At 49.3% G+C, this 25,513-nt stretch overlaps 1 protein-coding gene across 3 annotated transcripts in view; it reads right to left on the minus strand.

Annotated features, from left to right (window-relative positions):
- Positions 1 to 24,865, minus strand: part of LOC119456325 (nuclear hormone receptor HR96) — a 73,151-nt gene extending 48,286 nt beyond the window's left edge. For 2 of the 3 annotated variants that reach the window (XM_049660870.1, XM_049660869.1), the window contains exon 1: positions 24,080 to 24,214. Coding sequence is in view for 1 of the 3 variants with exons in the window: in XM_037718031.2 (XP_037573959.1) it covers positions 24,080 to 24,214 (135 nt within the window). In the remaining 2 variants the exon portion in view is untranslated. Of the gene's footprint in view, positions 1 to 24,079 lie in introns of all 3 variants that reach the window. The other variant, XM_037718031.2, reaches the window with a different exon arrangement.
- Between the last annotated feature and the right edge of the window lie 648 nt (positions 24,866 to 25,513).

Genomic DNA, 25,513 nt, shown 5'->3' on the forward strand with positions numbered 1-25,513 from the left:
GCCTGCATCACAGTAATCACTCTGACGAAGACACGAAGACAAGACCACCATATATATATATATATATATATATATATACACACACACCAAAAAAAAGAATAACAACACGTACTCGTGACACCTGCGGCAGAAAGGACGTTCCACATCCGCCGCCAAGGTTTGTGAGTGGCGGCGCTGGCTAACACTCCCAGGGTTAGTTCTAGTAGTAAAGCATAAACACCCCAGAAAGTGGATGGGAGAACGGCGCTGCGGTAGCTCAATTGTTAAGAGCATCGCACGCATAATGTGAAGATGTGGGATGGTTGCCTACCTGTAGGAAGTTGTTTTTTCATCCACTTCTATGTCCATTATATTCTATAATTTCTTTAATTCAATTAGTAAGTACAAGTAACTTCCCCTATGTTGTCCTTGGTGTCTATGTTTGTTGGCTTCTTATGATATATATATTTATATCTGTGTGTGTCAATGATTAGAAACCCCTAGTAAAAATACCAGGATGTTACTGACGTTTCGGCCAGGGACCGGCCTCCGTCGGAGTGCAGGCCGGACCCCGGCTGAAATGTCAGCAAAGACCTGTTATTTTTCCTACAAGCTTCTATTCTTTGAACTATTTCTATGTCGGATCATGTGATTCTATGCTTCACTGATACATATTGTTACGGGGAGAATATATACAATGAATATATTTACAAGGGAAGGTGCACAACGCTACAGAAATCGTTCAGGAGAGCGCGTGCACATCAGAAAGCCACGCCGTCGTCGTCGTCCAAGCAGTGACCACAGGATCGCCGCTTGTGACATTACCCGCCGGCGGCAGAAGCACCGTCCCGGTGAAATTAGGGCCCGCGCCGAGCGTGGTACGGTTTAAGGCACGAGACATGGACTATGTCACTCGCGATTGTTGCAGAGGCTGACTTAGGATTTAGCGGAGCGATTTCATAGGTCACATTAGTGACTTAACGTATGACACGGTAAGGGCCAGCATAACGGGAGAGGAGTTTTTCACATAGGCCAACGCGACATGACGGGAACCACAGTAAGACGAGCGATCCTGGAGGGAAGTTCACCTCCCGGTGTCGGCGGTCATAGAGACATTTTTGATTGACCTGTAAGCCGACAAGCGATCGCAGGCAACCTGATGGGCGATGTCAGCACAGGCAAGAGCATCATGAGCATAGGCAGAGGATGTGTCTCCGTGAGGATGAAGTATGGTGTCCATAGGCAATGGTGGGTCATAGCCAAACAGTAGATAAAAAGGTGAGTAGCCAGCTGTATCGTGACGAGAAGAGTTGTAGGCGAAGGTCACAAAAGGCAAGTTAATGTCACAGTCTCGGTGGTCCTCAGGCATGTACATAGCAAGTATATCTGTGAGAGTACGGTTGAGGCGTTCATTAAGGCCGTTTGTCTGTGGATGGTACACAGTGGTGAACTTGTGATTGGTCGAGCAAGAACGAAGAATGTCGTCGACTACTTTAGACAGGAAGCAGTGGCCGCGGTCCGTGATTAACTGACAAGGAGCACCGTGGCGCAGGATGACGTCGTGAAGAAGGAAATCGGCTACATCAGTAGCACAGCTGGTGGGAATTGCTGGTGTAACAGTGTACCACGTTGCGTAGTCAGTAGCGACTGCAACCCATCTATTGGTAGTGGATGACATGGGGAAAGGCCCTAGAAGATCGAGTCCCACCCGGAAAAATGGTTCATCAGGGATATCGAGGGGCTGAAGACTGCCAGCAGGCAAGCAGGCAGTAGGGCAGGAGACTTGCGTCGCTGGCAGAGGTCACAAGCCGCAACATACTGTCGCACAGAACGGTAGAGACCAGGCCAAAAGAAGCGCCTACGGATGCGATCATACGTGCGTGACACGCCTAGGTGTCCGGCCGTCGGTGCATCGTGAAGCTGGCGCAAAACAGTAGAGCGAATATGCGTGGGAACAACAAGCAAGAGCTCAGCGCCGTCAGGCCGGGCGTTGTAGCGGTATAAGGTGTCATTGTGGAGCACAAACATCCGTAGGAAAGAGTCAGGGTGTGGTGAGTTGAGACCGTCTATAATAGGCTGCAAAGATGAGTCGCGGCACTGTTCGTCAGCTATGTGGACGAAGTCTGTAATGGCCAGGTGTCAGGTTCATCCTCCAGTGTATCAGGGGGATCGACCGGGTATCGTGACAAGCAGTTGGCGTCTGGGTGAAGCCGTCCAGATTTGTAGAACACAGAAAATGAGTACTCTTGCAAGCGGAGTGCCCAACGGCCAAGGCGCCCAGTGGGGCCCTTGAACGAGGAAAGCCAGCAAAGTGCATGGTGGTCTGTAATAACTGAAAAGTGCCTGCCATACAGGTACGGGCGGAATTTTGCGATGGCCCAGACGAGAGCTAAGCACTCTCGTTATGTGATCAAGTAATTTTGCTCCGACGGCAACAGAAGGCGGCTTGCATAAGCGACCACGCGGTGGAGGCCGTGCTGCTGTTGTGCAAAGACGGCGCCTATATATACCGTGGCCACTGGCGTCGGTACAAACGTCCGTGCTGGCTGACGAGTCGAAATGTGTTAGAACAGGCGGGTTCGTTAGGATGGCAACGAGTGATGAAAAGGCGTCCGCTTGGTCATGACCCCAAGTGAAAACGACGTCCTTCTTGAGTAGGCCAGTGAGAGGGCGGGCCACTTCCGCGAAGTTCTGGACAATACGATGGAAGTACGAGCACAGGCCAAGAAAACTGCGGACGTCCTTGGCCGACCGTGGTGTAGGGAACTGACTAACTGCGCGGACTTCGTCAGGGTCTGGCTGCAAGCCTGCAGCGTCAACAAGGTGGCCGAGTACGCAGATTTGACGGTGCCCAAAGCGACATTTCGACGAGTTAAGCTGAAGATGAGCACGGCGAAAAACATCAAGGACGGCGGACAACCGAGTGAGATGGTTTTCAAACGTAGTAAAAAAAACAATAACATCGTCCAGGTAGCAAAGGCATATGGACCACTTGATGCCTCAAAGAAGAGAGTCCATCATGCGCTCGAAAGTAGCAGGAGCGTTATATAGGCCAAAAGGCATCACTTTAAATTGATAGAGGCCATCAGGAGTCACGAAGGCGGTCTTCTCGCGGTCTTGGTCGTCCATAGCGATTTGCCAGTATCCTGAGTGCAGGTCGATGGAAGAGAAATATCTGGCACCGTGCAAGCAGTCCAGTGCGTCATCAATACGCGGGAGAGGATACACATCCTTCTTGGTAATCTGGTTGAGGTGGCGGTAGTCTACACAGAATCTCCAGCTATTGTCCTTCTTTTTCACAAGTACGACGGGAGAGGCCCAAGGCATGAGGGTTCAATTATGCCTTTGCCCAGCATTTTCTCCACTTCCTGTTGGATGACAGCACGCTCCAGAGCTGACACACGGTAAGGCCGTTGGTGATTAGGACTCGCATCGCCGGTATGAATGCGATGGGTGACGACAGAAGTCTGGCCCAGAGGACGGTCGCCAAAGTCAAAGATATCCTGGTAGGAAACCAGCACGCGGCGAAGGGCAGCGGACTAGGCCGGAGCGAGGTCTCCTGATATCATGCGGGCGAAGTGGTCGCAGGACGAACCTGACTGCGATGACGGCGGTGAAAAATCCGGTGGAGGTTCTGTGGTGTGGAGATGGGTTTGCACAAGGCTTACCCTACGAGCGACGGTCAGAAAAGGGCACGACGCTCCTCCACTCCGCAACGCACAAATGCGATACGGCAGGGTTCGTCGACTCTCCGACACGGCGCAGAGAAGGCTCCGGAGTCAGATCGCCAACAAACACGGGTTTATTCACCCAAGGTACAGCTCAGTGCTACAGTCACGGCGCTTACGGGCCAAGGCTCGCCGCAAGACCGATCGAGTACGCGCGCCCGCTGCACTAGGGCTAACCGGGTAGCGGTCCGCCAAGCGCGATAACGAGGAGTCGCGAGAACAAAGGTCTCATGTAACCACCTCGTTGCGAGCCTGTGAGCCTCCCTCGCGGCGAGGAAGCGCTCAGCGGACGAAAGCTCGGGTGGAGAGGGTGCCCGGGGGCCGCCGCGCAGGAGGCCAATCAGGGCGCGTCCCGGTGACGTGTTCTCGCGGGGCAAGTCCAATCCCGGGGGGGAGAAGCACGGTTTGCGCGGGAAAGTAAGTCCGGCGCGCTAGCTGTGTCCGCCATGTTGCCGTTACGGCGGCGGTTCCCGGCGATCGAGCTAAGCGCCACGCGCGAGCTGGGGGACGAGGCGCGGGAAGGCACCTCGATCCCCACATTTCCCCCTCCTAAAGACCGAGGCCAGCCTCCAAAGTGGCTGACCGAGGCCAAGTGGCAAGGTTGACTCAGCCAAAGAGGGCTAAGCCAACGGGGCAAAGTCCAAGAGGGTGTCGTCGTCTTCCTCAGGACCAGGACAGGGAGAAGGGGCCACAGCAGTCCAAAAAGGTGAAGACGTCGCTTCCCTTGACACAAAGCCAGGAGTTTGCCTTGGCCACCAAAGTTCCACACACTGGAAGGACCCCCTGCCAGGTGGAAGAGTCGGCAGCCCAGGAAGGACGGGGCAGGACAGCACCATGGTTCAGCCAGCAACACTGGAGGTCCGCCGGACTGGAGCAGCCAGGAACGCGCGAGGCATGGTTGCCATTTTGGCGCAGCAGCCACCACAGAAGTCACTGGGCTCCCCGGATTGCGCAGGAACAGCAGGCCGGGATAACCGGCAGCCAGGTCAGCAGCGGCAGCCGGAGTGACCCTCCTCGGCCAGGGGTCAGCGCCTGATTGGGGACCAGCCACAATTAGCGGCAGCCTAGGCAGCAGGAGGCAAGGCTGGCACGGGTTCGTGGCCCCCAGAGGCAGGAGTCATTCATGGCGGAAGGACCAGGAGCAGCAGGCCTTGAGGTCAGCAACAGGCTGGCATGGTAAGACCAGGGACAGCCGGCTTCGTGGTCAGCAAGACTGATGGCACAGTGGAGCCAGGCGCAGGGAGCAGACTGGACGACGCAAGGTGGACAGGAACGCCCCCCGGCATAGCCGGCGTGCCAAGGAAGTTGCCCGCCTGACTGACAGCCCAAAAAGGGGCGTTTGCCAGGCTGAGGCTTGGGCCACACATAAGAGGGTATATTAGGCCACATGGGCCTGTCACCGCTTCGATGTGTGCCCTTGCACCGTAGCTACATTTCTCCATTCACCGGCATGGTAGGGAATGAAGTCCAGCTACCTGCTAGCGGGAGAAAGCTAACTAGTCGCGTCAGAAGGCGGGTGAGCACGAGAGGGTATATTAGGCCAAAAGGGCCTGTCACCACTTCAACGTGCGCCTTCGCACCGTAGCTGTGTCTCCGTTCATCGGCGTGGTAGGGAATAAAGTCCGGCTGCCAGCTGGTGGGAGAAAACCTGCCTAGGTGCGTTTCCGTAGGTTGTACCGTTGGCGTGGCCTGGGGCCAGCCGTATCACGGTTTGCCTGCGGTTCGTTGACCGCCTCCCCCTCTCCCCAGTCGTTGCTACGGGCAACGAAAGGTTTGAGGTCCGAGACGTGAACTGGACCGCCGACTGGTCTCCCTTGGGAGTCAGCCAGCTTGTATACCAGAGGGGACATTTTGGTCTCCACTCGGTACGGGCCCAACCATTTGGCCGACAGGGAGGCAGAGATGCCTTTGGCGGCGTCACTCAAGACATGGTTGCGTCTGAGGACGAGATCGCCGACACCATAGTGCACGTCCCTATGTGACCGGTCGTACTGGGCTTTTTGTCCAGCTCGCGCTTTTGCCAGGTTGGAACGGGCCAGGTCAAGGGCCGCGTCCATCCGTGAGCGCAGTTCCGCCGCGTAGCCGGAAAGGCCGGCTTTCGTGGCGCACGCCCTGCTGCCGGTCCGCAGAACGCGGTCCATGGGGTTTGGCAGCTCTCTCCCGAAGTTAAGGAAAGCGGGCGTGTACCCAGTCCAACGGTTCACCGTGGACCGCAAGGAGAAGCCGATCTCGTTAAGACAGACATCCCAATCCCTATGTTGCTGGGCAAAGGCCGCGAGCAAGGGCTTGAGGTTCCGGTTAATCCGTTCTGTCGGGTTGGCCTGTGGGTGATACGTGATTGTCTTGCGGTGCTTAATGCCAAAGGCAGCACACGCATCCACGAACATCTTGGCCGTGAAGTAGGACGCGTTGTCCGTTATCAGCTCCGCCGGAAAGGCAAAGCGGTTAAAGACCTCGGTCAACTTGTCCCAGATTGCGCGTGCCGTTAACTTCCGAAGGGGAAAAAGTTCAACCCATTTCGTGAAGTGATCTGTGACAGCCAGGAGAAAAACGTAGCCTCGCCGGCTTCTGGGAAAGGGTCCCATAATGTCACAGGCCGCGACTTGCCAGGGTAGCTGGCTGTCGATTGGCTGCATGAGCCCGGGGGGTTTGCCCGCGCGAGGCTTCACACATTGGCACACGCGGCATGAGCGGGCGTAGTGAAGAGCGTCACGCTTCATGCCTGGCCAGGTAGCGGAGCGGCACAACTTTTGGAAGGTCTTAAGGCCACTCGCATGTCCGGCCACCCGCGAGTCGTGGAAATAGCTCAGGGTGGTTTTCCTTAGACTGCAGGTTATCACCACCTTGAAAGACTCCTGGGGAGCCTCCTCAGATGGGATATAGTGCAGGAGAGCTTTATCGGCGTCAAGCAGATACGTATCCAACGTGCCCGCAGCAATACTAGCTGTCCGGGTACGCCCAGCGGCTTTGCCGCCCCACTCCTCTTGGGAGCTCGGCTCTTTGAGCCTGTCAAGAATTTCTATTTACAAAACGGGTCGTTCTGCTTAAGCAGATACGGATCCCACGTGCCCGCAACAATACAAGCTGCGTGGCACTCGGCGCCAACAGCAATACCAGCTGTCCGGGTGCGCTCGGCAGCTTTGCCGCCCTGCTCCTCTTGGGAGCTCGGCTCTTTGAGCCCGTCAACGATTGCTATTTACAAAATGGATCGCTCTGCTGAGCCTTTAGCAGCTCTTGCTTGCTGAAGACAATACCCGATGAGGTAACGGGATCCACCAGGTAAACGTCCTCTCCCGGGGCTGGCAATCCGAGGATCGTTTCGCCGTCGGGGGTCGCGCCTTTCGAGTTATTGGAGACACAGGCTCCGGTCTCTACTAAGTGCATGAGGTTCGCGCCTTTTGAGCCATTGGAGACTGAGGCTCCGGCTTCTACTTGGTGCGAATGCTCACGGGAGTGGCGGACCAAAGGATCAAACGCCGAAACGGGGGCTCGCGACAAGGCGTCGGCCACCACGTTTGAACTCCCTTTCCAGTAGCGCAGAACAAGGTACCACTGCCATGTCAACGCCCAGCGCGCGAGGCGGCCCGATGGCTCGCACAAGCGCTTAAGCCGGATTGTACGTCTCCACGGCAAACAGCACGTACGCTAACGCCAACTTCCGGAGAGCAAAAAGGACCAACGGACAGGTGGTCCGCTCAATGCCCGACCGACCCAATGGGGCCAGTAAACGGCAAAGAGCTGGGCTGCCGCTCCGACAGGCGCATGAGGCCTCACATGACCGGCAGACGGATCGACAGCGGAGCGGGGTGACTCACGCACGTCGAAAATGTCGCTCGGATGCGCGTGAGACAAGCGGTAGGCGGAAAACGCGGCGACTTTGTCGGCTGAGCGAGGAGGGCTCGCGCTCGACATTGCTTCCCAGCTGTGCTCGGGACAAGGAGAGGCCAGCGAGCAATTTGCACCAACAGCGAGGCAGGGAGGCTCAGCTGCGGCGCATGGGACACCGAACTGCGCTCGGGACAAAGGAAGGCCAGCGAGCGAGCTCGTGCCTAAGGCGTAGCGGGAAGGCTGCACCGCGGCGTATTCGTCCGAGAAAGGCGCTCGGGACAAATGTGGGCCAGCGAGCGTATGCGTGCGCGTATCTAAGCAGGGTGGCTCCGATGTGGCACATGGCGCAGTTAACGACGCTCGGGACCAAGGGAGGCCGGCGAGCGTATTCAATTCAATTCAATTCAAATTTATTCCCAAAACAAATTTGGTGGTTGACAGGGCTAAAAGCTGCGGTCTGCAGCTTGACAGAGGCCCGGACACCATATTCAAGGCAGGGCTTGACCTCGACGTGCATGTCGAGCCGTTAAACAAAAACATACAAAACAGAAAATACTAGTTCATCAGAATAAGAATACACTATAGGAGTAAGAATACACAATACTAGATATATTACTATAAAATTAAAAAAAAAATGATTTATATACGAAGAAAAAATATATAAAAGGTCGAATATAATGAAAGGGGAAAATAACACATACATATATATATACACACACACATATATATATACACATATACGTGTGATTTCACATATGCATACACACATACACATATAATACATCAGGAAAAGATATTGCAATCTGAAACACCACAGCGTCAAATACAAGCAGACACAGGATGATTTAGCTTCTGTTAAAAAAAAAAGAATTACTAATGTATGTAGCTTCACGACAAAAGTGGTAGGTATGATCTAAGAAAAGAGCTGATGTAGTAATGCTAGTGTGGGCTTCGCTATATGTTCGTATTTATTGAGGATTACCGGAAGATTATATTTCAAAGACTGAAGCTTGTAAAAAGTACGGAAACGTGGTATAAGCCAAAAGTCAGGACAACGTGTACGAACATTGGTATATTGCTGAAGCAGTGCTATTGTGGTAATAAAATTTTTAAAAGTAGGTGAAGACAGATAGAATGAACGCAGAACACGAAATTCATACATATGTTGTATTTGCATAATGTTGTACAACTTAAAATAATATTCTGTGGAAGCTAAATAATCGATATTTGCGATATTGCGAACAACTTTCTTTTGTAATAAACAAATCCTTGTAATATTTCTTTGTGTAGTGGTCAACCATACGAGACTACAGTAGTTAATATGAGAAGCAAACAGCGCATAATAAATCTGTTTTTTTGCTTCCACTGGGAGAATTGCACGGCAACGAGATAGAGCTCCTGTGGTCATTGAAAGTTTTTTGCATAAGTTGTCAACATGCGAATCCCATGAGAGATTTGAGCTGAATGTTACTCCGAGAAATTTATATTCATTAACGATTTCTATCCTGTGCCCGTCGCAGTATATATTCTGTTCTAAATTAATTACTTTATTTTTTGCACGGAAGAAAAGTACCTTGGTTTTAGCTGGGTTAATATTGAGGCAGTTCGAATGTGACCAAAATATGAGTTTCTCAAGAACGTGATTACATCTTGACGCTAGGTCGGCTTCATCAGTTCCGGAGAGTAGAATAGTGCTATCATCGGCATATATGATAAATTTTGAGCTTGCGTCAATACCAACAATATCGTTTATATATACATTAAACAAAAGAGGACCTAAAATACTGCCTTGGGGCACACCACATTTTATATGGAGGGGAGATGAATGGTAATTGCCAATGTACACACACTGAGTCCTATTGGCCAAGTACGAACGGAGTAGTTCGAGCTGCTTACCACGAACCCCGTAGTACGAGAGTTTTAGTATCAGTATGTTATGGTTAAGTGAATCGAATGCTTTACTGTAATCAACGAAAAGACCAAGAGTTATATGTTTATTTTCGATGTTTTGTAGCACACTTTAAGAGTTAATAAAGCTGTTTCAGTAGAGCGTCCTTTCCTAAAGCCAAACTGCGCGTGCGAGCATCTAAGCAGGGTGGCTCCGATGCGGCACATGGCGCGACGAACGACGCTCGGGACAAAGGGAGGCCGGCGAGCGTATTCGTGCGAGCATCTAAGCGGGGTGGCTCCGATGCGGCACGTTGGGCACAACTGAGCTCGGGACAAAGGCCAGCGAGCGGAGACAGCACGCCGCAGGGGCTAGTAGGCACCTGCTCCCCGCGCGTCTCAAACAGTTGATAAAACCCGTAACTGGCGTGGCTATATAGGACTAGCGTACACATCCGAGCTGTCGACCTCACCTAGGGCGGTCCAAGGAAGGGATCGCTCCCGGTGGCCGAAAGCATAGGGTCGCGAAGGCGAACCTACCTCGTGCTATCGGTGTCGTTCGCTCCGAAGGACGATAAGTCCGCAGCCAGGGGGTCAGGCAGGAACGAGGGCCGTGAAGGGGCCTGCTCTGATGCCATGCCGAAACCACGTTGGGCGCCAGTTATGTGGAGATGGGTTTGCACAAGGCTTACCCTACGAGCGACGGTCAGAAAAGGGCACGACGCTCCTCCACTCCGCAACGCACAAATGCGATACAGCAGGGTTCGTCGACTCTCCGACACGGCGCAGAGAAGGCTCCGGAGTCAGATCGCCAACAAACACGGGTTTATTCACCCAAGGTACAGCTCAGTGCTACAGTCACGGCGCTTACGGGCCAAGGCTCGCCGCAAGACCGATCGAGTACGCGCGCCTGCTGCGCTAGGGCTAACCGGGTAGCGGTCCGCCAAGCGCGATAACGAGGAGTCGCGAGAACAAAGGTCTCATGTAACCATCTCGTTGCGAGCCTGTGAGCCTCTCTCGCGGCGAGGAAGCGCTCAGCGGACGAAAGCTCGGGTGCAGAGGGTGCCCGGGGGCCACCGCGCGGGAGGCCAATTAGGGCGCGTCCCGGTGACGTGTTCTCGCGGGGCAAGTCCAATCCCGGGGGGGAGAAGCACGGTTTGCGCGGGAAAGTAAGTCCGGCGCGCTAGCCGTGTCCGCCATGTTGCCGTTACGGCGGCGGTTCCCGGGGATCGAGCTAAGTGCCACGCGCGAGCTGGGGGACGAGGCGCGGGAAGGCACCTCGATCCCCACAGTGGTCAGGGCAGAAACCGTGTGGCCGGCCAATGGGGTCAGATGAGCGAGTGATATGCCGCGAGGAGGAACTTGCGTCGAGTAGCCAAAATTGAGGATGGGAAAAGAGATGCTGTTGTTTGTAACTGTCACCACCGTATAGGGGAGCACGACGTTGCTTGTCATGGCGACTTCAGGAATAGGGCAGGCAATGTAGTCGCCGTCGGGTAGGGACGGAAAGGCTGAAAGCTGGACGTATACTGCGGCTTGCGGAGGCAGTCGAAGAAACTCGATGGAGCGTAGGCGGGGTGGGCCGGCATTGACGTTGTCGGAGCACGAAGGAAGTTCTAGCTGGAGAAGGCCCGCGGACAGGCTACGGCATGCGCGTTATTTCTCGTCTATTGACCTAATGACTGGATGATGTATGGTGTTTAATGGTGTAAGGGCCAGGTATGGCCAAAGAGCGCCACGCGAGTGTTTGTGAATTTGCAGTGGAGCGATGAATTCTGAGAAGTAGATGAGGCGTGGCTGTAAAGGGGCCTAAAAATAGTCACTCTAAAGTACGTAAAATATACATGTACTAAGATCATGGCAATGACTAATGAGGTGTACTATGAAAATGAAGAATGCATTGAGGAAGAATGATACGATTTACAAAATATAACAGATGCAAGAATTGGCCAGAAGCACAAGTGCCTAAACAGAGCCTTTGAAACACAAGGGCCTGAACGCATGAGCTATAAAAAATAAACTATCACAGCGGCATCCTCTGGAGAGAGGATGCGCTATGAACTTATTGGGCTAAAAACATGTAGCACAACATTGTTCAAGAAATTGAGGACTGCTTTGGCATTAAAAAGCGGTTCTTCACCAATAAACATCATAGGATGAAGAGGGATATGATAGTGGTATGCTACAGGGAAATGTTTCCTTCTCTTCGTTTTGGCTTCCCGACACTCCAGGAGGACATGGAGGACGGTCAGCCTCTCACCACATCTACCACAGGTTGGTGGTTCATCGCCAGTCAGCAACAAACTGTGGGTGCCATATGTATATCCTATTCTGAGCCGACAGAATAGGACATCAGTTCGCCGTGTTTTCGTTGCGGAGGGCCAGAAACCTATATGTGGCTTTATCAAGTGAAGCTTATTATTTCTTTCAGCGTCCCACAAGCATTGCCAGTGGCTTTGCAGTATCTTTTGCAGGAAAGGCTTCAAATCTGTTGTAGGAACAGCAGCTGTAGGGTTAATACATGTTAACGAGTGTCGAAAGAATTCACCACATTGGAAAGAAGCGGCGAGGCAAGAACAGACCGTTCATTCTACGGCTTTATAACTTCCAAGAAAAAGCGGAGATCCTCAGGAATGCGCACAAATTAAAAGATTCTGGCTTATCACTTAGTGATGACTATTCTCAACAGGTGCGCGCAAAAAGAAAGCACTTATGGCAATATGCAAAAGCAAAAAAAAGAGGATGGCCACGCTGTGAAACTGTCTTTTGATAAGCTTACCAAACTTGGGATACTGATGCGCAGGACGTAGTAAAAGTACGGCGCTCGTCTCGTGATACGCCCAAAAAGAAAGATAAAAGAAGCCTTGCTATGCCAGTGATGCTGTTTTGCTGATTATAAACTGCCGTAGTGTGAAGAATAAATTTGATGACCTGGATGGCCTTATCAAATCAGTAAACGCTGATGTAGTCATTGGGTCAGAATCTTGGCTTGATGGAACAGTTTTGAACTCTGAGATGTTCCCGTGTAATTTTCAGGCATATCGGAAAGACCGGTAAAAACATGGTGGCAGTGTTTTCATTCTTGTGAAGGATTCCCTTGTGTCCGAGGAAATCTTTATTGATAACAATGAAACTGAATCTGTTTGGTGTCGCATAGTGCACAGTGACCATTCTAGTTTTGTTGTTGGTGCTTTTTATCGTCCTCTGGTTTTTGAGCCAAGTGTTATGTGTCAGCTGAGAAAAATTGCCTGCAGTTTTTCTAAAGATTGTGTCGTTCTTGCGGGTGACTTCAATTTGCCGGACGCTCAGTGGACTAACGGCACCTGTGTTTTAAAAACTAACTCAGCTACATATTGTGAATTGAAAACGTTGACTGACGTGCTTGGCCTCATGCAGTACGTTTCAAGGCCTACGCGAGGTAACAACATTCTGGATTTGCTGTTCTGTAATACCCCTGATTTTATTACCGAAGCAGATGTTATTCCTGATATTAGCGACCAGAACGCTGTCGTCGCTAAGCTATCTAGAGCTACTATTAAAACAGAGACATGTGAGGCGAGGAGAATCTTCTTTTACAATAAACCCAACTACGATGCAATATCAACGCAACTAGAAAATCAGTTTCTGTCGTTCGAATGTAGTGCAGACGAAACAAGCATCGATCAGTTATAATTAATGTTTAAAGAGCGCATTACTTGTCTCATTCAACATCATTTTCCGAGCGTCTCAAGCAGTAAGTTAGGTAAGAGGAAGAAGCCTTGGATTAATGGGTATCTTATTAAGCTTATCAGAAAGCGCAAGAGGGCTTTCTCCAAATACTGTCAAAATAAATCTCCTTATAACTTCGACAACCTGAAGGACACAACGGCACTTTATAAAATCAAATCGAGAGAAGCTAGGAAAAAGTATTTTGAGGGCTTGGCTACTGACTTTCCTAAAAAAAAGAGGTTCTGGAAGCATATGAAATGCTGTGGTAGCAAGAAAGTTCATCTGCCAAGTCTACGTCATGACGGTTTGACAATTACTGAGGATAGGGATAAGGCCTAGAGCACTGCACAGACCTGATTTTTCGGTCCGAGCCCAGCCCGGGCCCGCAATACAAAGCTCGAGCCCGGCCTGGGCTCAGGCTTACCTGACGAAGACGAGCCCGGGCCCGGCCCGGCCCCAGGCATTCATTACTAAGCTTAGCTAGAGCCCGCGTGTGCATAACGAGGCCCGGCCTGTAAGAAAAAATTCTTTTTTTCACTTATAGATTGTACCGTATCTGTCAGCCTCACCTTCTCAAGGTTTATTCAGCTGCAGTATATAAGCAATAAAAGACCGAAACCTTTGTTCCTCCCACGGGAACATCAGTGATCCAGCCCCATTGCCTGTACTGCTATTTTCCACTGGTGCGTATCCATTGAAATGCGGCCGCAGCGGCCGGGATTCGATCCCGTGATCCCGTTGATAAAAGACTCTCCGAAGGGGTCACTGCAGACTTCAGTGACCCCTTCGGCAGAGTCTTTTATCAACGATGTGTGAAATGCATGTGAATGATATCTGTCTCAGTATTGCCTCTCTTTCCAGTAAGTCATGCTAGCGACTCATAAAAAAAACTTATAATAATTTACAACATTTATTGGGGATGGAAACATCGCAACATGCATGCAGAGGGCATAAATATATGTAATTAACTTAGTTACCGAAGTGAGGCCAAGCTGGCTTCACTCGAAATCAGAATCAATAGCAGTCATGCGCAGCAGAGCTTCTACTAGGACTCAGAAAAAAAAATGAGGCTGCAGTTTTGCCGGAAAAGCTAAGCGGCATTAATGATAGCGAAGCATAAGACAGTTACACGAAAAAGATTCTTCCCGTATAAATCCGTGTAAGAGCCGCACCCCCAACTTGAAAGCAAATATTTAAAAAAATATACAACCGAGAAGCAATCGTGTGCAGCGCAATTCCGATCGCGCTCCACTGCAAATTTTCCCGCGCAACATACTTTCGTCGCAACTATAAAAAAAAGTCACAGGCCTGCACGGCACACGCAGCACAGCCACAGCGTAAGCTGGTGGAGCGGCTCAAGAGTAGCTCCAATCATTAGAGCATTACAAGCTGAGGCTTGTAATGCTCTCTGCACAGCAGTCTGCTGAGCCCGATCAAGCCTTACAACTGCAACTGATGTGTCGGGCACGCTGCGTTTGCAGGCACCTTAACTAGATGGCGCCACCACACTGGCGGAGGCTCGGCAGCTCGTTGATTGCGTGCCTCGTCTGAATCGCATATCGTCGTCTGCACCTGCGAACGCTGCGTTTGAAGGCATCTTACCTAGATGGCGCCACCATACTGGCGGAGGCTCGAGTTGTCTCCCCCTGCGTGTTTGCATTAAGGCTATTTTCCACGGCCCGATAGCAAGCGCTTGCGTGGCCAGTGGTAGAGCATACGGCTCCCACGCAGCGAGCGCGGGTTCGATCCCGGCGGGAATCGGGTACTTTTTTCGTGTTTCCAATGATAGCGGTTACGCGGCGGGAGCCGCCGGTGGCGGCATCATCGCGACCCGAAACAGCTATTGGAATGAGCCCGTAACAGCTTACGCTGTAAAAAAAGTCGGTTATAATTTAAGAAGACAGGAGAGGCGCACCGCCCTGATCACTGAAGCGCAGCAGCCTATTGCCACCGTGACTAAAGAAATAGTCACGCTGACGTGACTCGGCCCAGCTCGAAGCACGGGCTGCCATGTCCTCCGTCGGCGAGGTCACCGGCCGTCCAGCTCATGACGTCAGTCTAGAGTGCACGCCCATTGGTGGATGCTCATGTCCATCCGCCTTTGAGGGGCAAATGCCGCTGCCTTCTAAAGTTGTACACTACTAAAGAGGGCGAGAGGAGGTTGGAAAAATTAGATAAAATGGCCCGGTCCCTTGTAAGGCTCGTCAAAATTGCGGCAAAAAAGTGCGGCCCTCACACGAGTCTGTACGTCGGCTATATTGCCTATATGAATTGTAGTAACATTTACTCACTAATTAAAATAACATTGTGCAATGCACAGACCATGTAAAGCTGTAAATATCCCGCTGGATGACCACGAGCAGTCGCTACCACAACGCCAGCATTATGATGAATGCTGGCAGCGGGGGCGAATGGTTCATACAGGCGTGCGATTCATCGCGACTCCGAAAATTAGATCCATCGTCATCATCATCTGCATATTTTTATGTCCACTACAGGACGGCTTCTGTCAGCGATTTCCAATTACCCCTGTCTCTTTACTTAGGCTATGCGATCTGCGACACTTGGGGTGCGGAAAAACAGTCTAAGAAGGAAGGCATCACGCGTGAACTTAGCAGCCATCCCTGCCGCCCTTCATCATTGCACCCCCCAATGATTACCAACAATTGGATATGGCACACGGGCCGTGTAAGCGTCAACCACACGCAGTAATTTGCAGCTGCAGCAGGGCTAGATGAGAAGACGCGTTCTCTTCTGCCCATGCACGCATTTGATCACGTGACCTCCAACTAACGCGAATATTGAGCGCGTGGGAAGATAATGTCCATCAAGTGTTACGGCTCAGCGTTACGGGCTTTTTCTCGCACCCGTAGTGTATGGGTCGCTCACTCATGTGACTTTTGGACTTTATACGGAATATCACAGCGACGAAGGCAGCAAAAATTTGCCTGGAGTGTTGTTACAATTGCTGTCGCAATAAAAGGAGAAATAGAAAACGGGCGTCGCGCTCGCTTCTACCGTGACTGCGGACATTGCAATGTGCACTGGCTACAAACACAGCATGAGCACCAACGACAAAACTAATAGTGGGCACCTCGCTTATCGGTACTTCGCCAGAACCCGTCTGACGCTGAAAAGGAAGCGTTTTTTCCACCGTATAAGCACCAGCGAAAACATAACACTATAGCGTGCGGGGAGACAGCCATCTCGGATGGCCCAAGCTTGAACTCGGCGCAGATTAACCCCAAAATGAAGCGCGTGACCCACATATGTATGGCAGAGGCAGGAAAAGTAGAAGTTGAGGACCCGTGTGTTCTAGCCGTTAGGCGAAAGAATACTCCACACCGCTATCAAGAAGGTTCCTGAGCTCACGTGTTTCCATCAGTGAGTGACATGTACCGCCAGAGGTTCTATGAAGTACTTGACACAGGGCTGTCTTCGTTAAACAACAGGTATCCACCTGATATGTCGCAGCTTAAAGGGACACTAAAGAGAAACCGGAAGTTGAGCCTAAATGGTAGATTATCCTTTCACGATCACAGCCATACCATTCTTACTGCAAACAGATGTTTAATAAGCGAGAAAATAGCGAAAAACTGAAGGATAGGTGCTGACGCCCCTTCGAATTTCCCGCACTACACGTTCGTGACGTCGGAGATTATAAATGCAGGCCGGTCACGATTGGTCGAGAGCGATTTATCGCTGTTAATAAAACACAAAATGAAATACACCTTAAACGTACATAAACAGCATTTGCCAACTTTTTAAACCGTTTCAAGCGAGGAAGTACAAGTTTAGCACAAAATTAAATAAATAAGAAAAAATGGCATGGCAATACATGCGGCCGTGATAGTTTCAGTTTCGTTTTTGGTCAATGCATCTATGGCATCGTCGCGCGCGCCTGTTCCGCTCTACGGTGTTTGGTTGCGTGTTGCGTGGCTAGAAAAACGTTGACTTCGCGGGAAACAGCCAGAAAATGCCTCGTGTGTGTAGTGTTGAGGGCTGTATAAATGGCCCAAGGCGCTTGCTCAGGGGCAGCGGCAGTGTTGACTCGATTGTGTCCTTTCATGTGGTGTCGCGCGGAGAGCCCCGGCTCCCCGGCGTTCGCAATGGCTCAGTGCTCTGCCGATGATAAAACGGCAAAAGAGCCAGAGAAACCGATGGTGTGCTCTCTGCATTTCTCGCCCTCGGATTATGTGTATAATCTTGCCCTCGGAAAGTATCTTGGCGTGCCCCAGAGGCCAGTCCTTTCTCGAGCAGCTGTTCCCTCAATGCGGCCTTCATCAAACCCCCTACCGGTGCCCCTGCAGCAGCAAACTGGCGGCTCGGTGAGTGCTGAATGTCATTAAATAAAGCCACGAAATAACCATACCGAGTACGTGCGCAACTTTCTACGCTTGTTCTGTCGGGAACATTGTCGCCTGGCGGACCGGACGCTTCGCCTTCCGTCGACGAAAACGAAGCTCTGTTTTCCGCCGGCGCCGGCGGCTCACCGCCATCGCACGCGGAAACACCTACCGCTCGAGCACGGAGGATCATTTCGCGCTCCGTTTCACTGAATATCGCTGAAATGCAGTCCTGCTTCCCTGGCGAGCTCTTCGTTGCAAGGTTCAGCGGCAGCAACGGTATCCATCGCGGCGAACGCAAATGCAGCGACCATGCATGCAGCCATGATGCATCCAGCACCTCAGCCGTTTACGCAAGCGGTGACGTATCATGGCGCATTCTGATTCGCTGAGAGCAATGAAATCTGTGACGACACTGCTTCAGCGCCAAATCTGGGGTGAGAGAAATTTAGGAAGAGATATTTGGTCTTTGTTTACGAATTTCTCCGCTAATAACTCATATTTTTGTACCCAACAAAAACTGCATGCATTCCTGAAGGTCCCTCTTTTGTTCCAGCTGAACTTCCTGTTTCTCTTTAGTGTCCCTTTAAGTCCCACATTGAGCAGCTTGCCATAAGGAAGGAAGATGAAGCATATATAACATAGTTCTATGGTGACGACCTTGAACCAGGACGCCTGATTTTGCACAGAGATATGCGACATTTTAAGCCAGCAAAGGTCAGCATCATTGCACACATTTGGGGACGTCGTGCACATGTTTACGGGGGCGAACACCTGCGAAACCTTTTGCCGGAAATTGCCAAGCTAAAAAAATTGTGTTGGCCATACCAGTCTCGTCGACCACATCCGAGAGGTCCTTTTCTTGCCTTTGGCGACTGAAAATGTACTTGCAGTTGACAACTGGACAAGCCCGTTTGAACCATCTGGCAATTTTTTCACGCCCACCATAGAACTTTCCCGCAAAATCAATTTGATTAAGATTGCTGACGACTTCATTTCCAGATTAAGTGCCCGAACGAACACTTTTTCAATGATGGTGAAATCATCGCATCAGACGAGCTGATGTCTTTAATAGGGAGTTTTAGTATAGCGGAAAACAGCAAACGCAAGGATTTAGCATTAGCGTTAGCGTTGCGTGCTGCAAATTGCGCATGCGCAGAACGTAAACTGTAACCAGAACTCTTACGTACGTACGCTATTTCCGGAATATAGCGTTCAACGCTAACACACGCAAGGGATTCCATACGTAGGGCAAGATGGCGGCGCCTGTTGAAGCGAGAGCCGCCCACTTCGGATATATCGAGTCGTCGGCCTGCATTGTTCGGCTCATTCGTTCCCCACTAATGCTCGTGTTTGCTTTAGATTTGTGTGATGATGCTTCGACAGCGGCGTACAGGTGACAAATGGGCGTTGTTTTCGATATACGTTCTCGATTAGCGGCGGAGTAGGCTTAATGAGAGGGTTTTCTCATGTTTGCTGTATCCGCCTCGAGATGGCGCCCAAGTGTATTTGCATTAGCGTTAGCGTTTTGCTCCGTTCCGCTATTCTAAAACACTACCTTGTACCGCGCAGTGCAGCCTTTCTTTGCGTTAGCGTTGCGTCGCACGCTAACGCTAACGTAAGCGTTTTGTGCTATACTAAAACTACCTAACAGGAGAGAGCAAGGCACTAACTTACAAGTCAAAGCAAACCACCTGGCTTAGAAAACAACGCAAAAAGTTATACAAAGGAACGAAAATGGGGTCAATACCAGCGCAAGCAGAGTGAGGGCATTTGGGTAAGAAAAGACAGGTGGTTGCGCTATTTACAAAACTCCCTAGTCTATCTGTGCATTTTGCTTATTAATTTTTATTCGTCCTATGCTGCATTTGCCTCTCAATAACACAATCCAGTTGTTCCTATATTTGCTATCGAGTCCTTTCGCGCTTTTGATATATCACTGTCTTATTTATTTATTTGTTATGTTTATTTATTTGGGCACCTGATAATTGTGACTCTATAATCCTTTGTTCTGCCTCCGGAAAATAAACGAAACCAGTGGCATAAGGCATGCTTTGACATGTAATGAAACTATGGCTTTACGGAATCACATTATTCTTATGCTAATAATTCTAGTCATAAGTTGTGTTCAGAAATTGTTATATATCATTTAATGTTTATATATGTGATGTCTTCTCAATAACTGACCTTTCGTCGGGCAAAAATATTTCTTGATTGTATCTTTTGTATTAAATCTTTTACAAAGCGTTACATTGCTTTTTCATAGATGTCTATTTGTGCAATCCAATGCGCACAAAACAAATAAACTCCCTAACATGTTTAACTGCATCCGTTAGTCGCATGGCTCAACCAAAAGACGCCAGTCTCGTGGCAGTGCGAGGGGACTCGGGCTGTAAAACTGAATTGTCTCCTACTCTGAAGTCTTGCAAATACTCATATAAGCTCGACACTTCAGTGAACAAACTTTCGAGGTCACACGAAGTTTCCAGTGTATCTTTTACGAAAGGTTATATATATGTATATATATGTATGTATACATGGGTGGGGTCCGGAAAGCTGGTCAGACCCCCCCCGGAAAAAATGAAGACTTTCCGCCTATGGTGGACCATGCGAACTTTGCTTCAACTTGTACAGAACCACAGCAGTATTCATTTTAGCTTTCTTGATTATAATCACACTGCCAGTATAACATGAATAAAAACCTGCCTTGCACTCTTGCATCATGTAAAATATCCTGTCTGAGTATTTTCCACAATCCCATTGCATCGACCACTGTCATATAGCAATATTCAGTCTTTTTGCTGATCCGTTATACATCCTTAGATTGCATTTTTGGATCAGCGCGGAACATGACGGCAATAGAAAAATAAACGACACAAAACTTTCCACCTAATTGAAATTCTTAGATTGGAACCACTTTCCCGAAGACATTGTAACTAGAATTAATAACCAGTTCTTTCATTAGACATTATGTAGGGCTGCATTGCTAGGTAAAATTGCCAAGTACATTTTGTTGTGCTTGCATATTAGTCACAGCTAACAGATAAGGCCCTTTATTGTTTATTGTTGCTCTGTAACTGCTCTATAGTACCTGTTGGCCCCGACAGTGAGGGTGTAGTAACATCATTGACTGGCCATTCATTGTTCCTGCGCTATATGTGTGACGGGGATGAAAATGTGTTCAAAATCTGGCCATGCATTGCAGATTATAAAAATGTTTAATCAAACAGCAGTTGTTGCTAAACAAAGAATGGCAATCCTTGAGGCATGACAGATAGAAGACCTTCTGTCACACTTGCATGATGCCGAAGGAATGCATGTACACATTTTGATGAAAATGTGTTTTCATCCGAGATTTCATTTCTTTCTGAAACGCAGTCGCAATGTACAAATATGCGATGTCATAATGAATGCGATATCCTTGTGCTGTACACAGCACAATGAATCAAGTATCTCAATTTGTCCCATTTTCTGTCCCGATTTCTGCCTTATTAAATCTCAATGTCCTTTCCCATTATCTTGAAGTGCACTGAATGCTTTCTGCGCAAATTCAATTGCCCCTGTCGCTTTTTTTTTCTCCTCCAATCATGTAGCCCTTTTTTAAGGCATGAGATTTTCTTTTGCGGCATTATGTGCAGTATGAGAGGGTGAACCCACAACCCAGTGAAAGCTTAACATGGTTCCAATACAATTTCAAAGAAAAATCAATAGAATCGGAAGGAAGGTCAACACACCACGAAGGAAAACAACACTTTGCTGACTGAGGCCAAGGCAAACAAAGTGTAGTCAATGGAAACCAGATGAGCCCACAATGAACTCGGGAGGAAATGTGCAATGTGTGCTCATCATGTGAAAATAATGAAGCTGCTCGTTTATTCTGCATGCTTGTCCACAGATAAGTGACGAGTGTGGGAGTAAGAAATGCAAAAAATGGCTCAAAATTGTTTTACTCAAGCTGGTCCGTCTCAATGATGTTGTTCAAGCAACCTAATAAAATAAGCTTGTGCTCCTACAGTACCGCTGCACTATTTTGTTGCATACTTCAAGAAGATGAAAAGAAAAACAAATGAGAATTTTTACTCTTTTTAGCATGCTGTCATTTCACCAGTGCTGAGTAGATATTTCTTTTGCTGGTACCCCTGAGCCGTTCAAAGCGACTCTATATGGACAAACCATGACACCAGCTTTCACAATACACAATGCAAAGATGTCTCAAGCAATGGGGAAAACAGCAAGGGCTCTGCTGTACTCGTGGTGCTTGAGCCAAACTTGAAATGCAAGTTTTACTTAAACAGCCCCTCACCAGGTCTGGCCATATTGAGCTGACAAGCGTAGTGCATACAATGCGCACTAACAATATCGTCTGCTAAGTATTACACCGCTATGCGTGGTGGTAAGAGCTGAAATTTCAAACCAAACGCCAAATTTCTCCTTGCGGGCACCCCGCTCCAAGCCGGAGGGTTCATGTATACAGTGGAATCTCGATGATACGATCATGGCTAATACGAACTTCTGGATGATATGAATTTTTCTGTGGTCCTGGCCGAGCCCTATTACTTTGCAACGTGCTAGAGAACGGTTATTACGAATCAATTTTCGACCCACGTCGGTTGATAGGAATAAACGCCGCCCCACCGACGGATGCGAAAAAGAACAGCGCGCAGTCACGTGCTTTTTCCCTTTCTCTTTTGGTGCGGAGGCGCGGACACGGCGCCGGACAGCGCGGAGGCCGCGACTGGGCGCGAAGAGTTTGAAGCGGTGGCACTTTTCTTGCTTTTGTGCTTTTCCCCACACAGGCGTGGGAAAGCGCGGCCGCTGCAGCGAGCGAAGGTTGGTGCGGTCTATCGCTTCAACGGAAACTGAGCGGCGTAAGCACAGCGCATACAAAGGTCAGAGCCGTGTGGAGATCGCTTTCAAAATACAGTGAGCGCGACAACACCGACAGCCGGCACAGGCGCAAAGTACAAGAACGCATTTGTTGGCAGAGTAGAAGCCGCCCCCCCCCCCCTCTCTCCTTCCCTCCCTACCGCGCTGCCTTCCCGCTTTGCTCCTATCGCATCGGAGATTGCGTCGCCAGTTACCCTTGCGCCCAGTTGCAAGATATGCATTTGGTGCGGAAGCACAGCGTCGCCCCCCCCCCCCCCTCCCATACCCCCACGCTTTCGTGCGACGGAGTTACGTTTGCTCTCCGCTGTGCGTTCGCTCTCCGTGAAGGCGTGCGTCCCCCGCGCGAAAGGCGCGCTTTCACTCGCACATACGGCGCGCGGCGACGATTTTATCGCCCTTGGACTCGTGCTTCTCCTCCACATCGTCCTCGTTGATCTCCTCTCCCATCGGTGGGCGACCTCGTTGAGAAGCGTGCTCGCTACCACCCTTGTCGGTGAGATTTTCCCGCGAAAGCCGCATTATAACAGGTATTTCGTCTCACGCAGGCTGCACTGTAAGTGGTGTGCGTATACATGGAGTTCTATGGGTGGGTAAACAGGAGTCGGAAAAGGCCGCGTTGTAGCCAGTTCTGCACTATAAACGGTTACGTTATAAGGGATCTATACTATAAATGCTTTTTACGTGCGTGTGCCTGAGTGAGTTCACCTCCGACTCTTTAATTTAGCTAGATTTAATTGTGTTTCGATGATACGAATTTCGGCTAATACGAATATTTTTCGTGACCCCATGCGATTCGTATCATCGAGGTTCCACTGTGCAAGTGCGCCTACGTACATGTCTGTGCTGTGACGTCACTCATAGTGACACGTGACTTCGACAATTATTCAAGGCAACATCTGTTACTTGTGTAATCATTGCTTCAATAGACGAATTAAAGTTTAGAGAAATAATAAAACACACAAACCGAATGTCTGCATGTTTTTCTTTTACTTCGCACCGCAGCAAGAGAGATGTACTTCCGTTTCATCTGCTTGTTCCCCCAGTCGTGAGCGCAGACACCAAAACTGTCATTTTCGACTGTGTTCCAGTGCGCGATCATGCTCTGTGATCCGCTTGTGTCTGCCTCAGTGTTCGTGTAGCACTGACTTATACTGCTAGTGAGGTGTTCTCGTGCACAGCACGCAAAATCGTATGCTGTGCGAAACGAGACAAACACAACAGCTCGCGCACGACACTGTCAGCAGAAGTGTGCTGCGCAGCAAGAAAGCGAGGAAAAAAAAGAAAAAAGAAGGCGGCGCCCGTGACGTATGCGTCACGCAATCCTCGAGCTGCGGTATGGGAGAACACAGGGAAGGAATTTGGCTTGTGGAGGCTAGACGGGGCAAGTGGAGAGAGTGTCTATGTTGGCGGTGAAGCTTGCCTCCTGAAATCACGGGTCTGCGGCACTGAAATATTTCTATCTCGGCTATTAATGAACCAATTTTAAAAATTCTTCTGGTAGAACACTCCCTAATATATGCATGTAACAACTTCCAGTGTATAACAGAAATTTTCTATGTGGCTTGGTGAGGGGCCCTTTAAAAAGAGCCCACTGCTACTATGCTAAGTGATCGGTTCTGATCATATATGGTCACCATGAAGAGAATCCATAGATATATAAACATTTCACTAGATTGCTGGGCGAAAAGTAGGTCATGCAGACAACAAGAGAGCTACCTTGTCCTTAATGGCGTTTCGTCGGAAGAAGGCCTTGCACGATTCACATGTGAGGGCACCAAAGTTGAAGCCAAATGCCTTGTCGCCACAGACACCACAAAACTTGAGCTCGTTTCTCTCACCTCCCCCAGCCATCTTGCAAAAGAAAAAAGCACAACACAAATTACATCGTGCAGTTTGCTTACACAGCTTGTAGCACAATCAGTGCAAACTCAGGCCACTATACAGCACTAGACTACTAGAAGCAATATCAATGAACTGGCAAAATGCTTTTGAACGATAGCACTCCCTCTCAGAGCCTTGTTGTTGTCAGCAGTCATCGCATTTAATAATGCACATCTAATTACATCTTGTACTGCCGAATTAAATTGTACCACAGCACAGATGTTCCAGATAAATTGAATGCACATAAATGAGGTGAAACACGCAAGATATGTAAATACAAGTAATAGTAATGTCAACAAAATGTATGGTTAATGCAATTTACTGAGTAACAAAGAATAAGAACGGGTAGCTCATGTGCAACAACATCCAATTTTGCTATGCAACACAGACAATACATATTGTACCTCTGGTGCACGCTTACTGAAAAAAGCGTGGAGTCTCCGAAATGGCATCTTTTGGTTAGTCCGTAGATGGCACAACTATTGTGCTTCCTTGCTTTTATATTTCTATCACATCAAATCATAGGGCAAAAAAATTTTGCATATATGATTTTTCCATGCAGCCTTTGTGGCATGTCACCAGTATTTTGTCAATGATGCTTGCTGCAAACGGCAAAAGTGGATTAATAAACCCTCTTCTTTGGCATGTTGGTCGAGTTTACTAAACATGTTTATGGGCACTAGACGGAACATAAAAAAGGAAAAACACACACAAGGTGCCTTGTGTGTGTCTTTCCTTTTGTATGTTCTATCTAGCGCCTAAAAACCATGTTTGGCAAAAGCAGAGGCCCATAATTATACTTCTGAGCTTCCAGTTTCACTTCAAGGGCCCCTCAAACATCGGACATCTTGGTTATACACTGAAACTTGCAAGCTGCCGTAGTGTTTTTCCACAATAATTTTTCAAATCGGTTCATTATTAGAGGGGCTAGGAGGAATTGAAATGTCGCTCTGCTGCCAGGAGGCGAGCTTCATAGCCAAAATCAGCACTCTTTCTCCTTGCCTCGACTAGCGTCCCCCCCCCAACCTACATACCTTCCCTGCCTTCTTCCATGCTGGAGCTGAGGGACTGTGTCACGTCCCCAAGCTGCTTATTATCATCACGAAATATACGAACCACATTTGCAGTGCCTAAACTTGGTGAGGGGCCCTTTAAACATCAAACAGCATTCAGAATAAAATTTTGTGAAAGTCGGTTACAAAAAATAAAAACAAAAAAGCAGCAGTTCTATACCCCATTTAGCACAAATTTCATTGCATGAAATGCAAT

This window comes from Dermacentor silvarum, chromosome 1 (assembly GCF_013339745.2).
Source record: "Dermacentor silvarum isolate Dsil-2018 chromosome 1, BIME_Dsil_1.4, whole genome shotgun sequence".
Taxonomy (NCBI): domain Eukaryota; kingdom Metazoa; phylum Arthropoda; class Arachnida; order Ixodida; family Ixodidae; genus Dermacentor; species Dermacentor silvarum.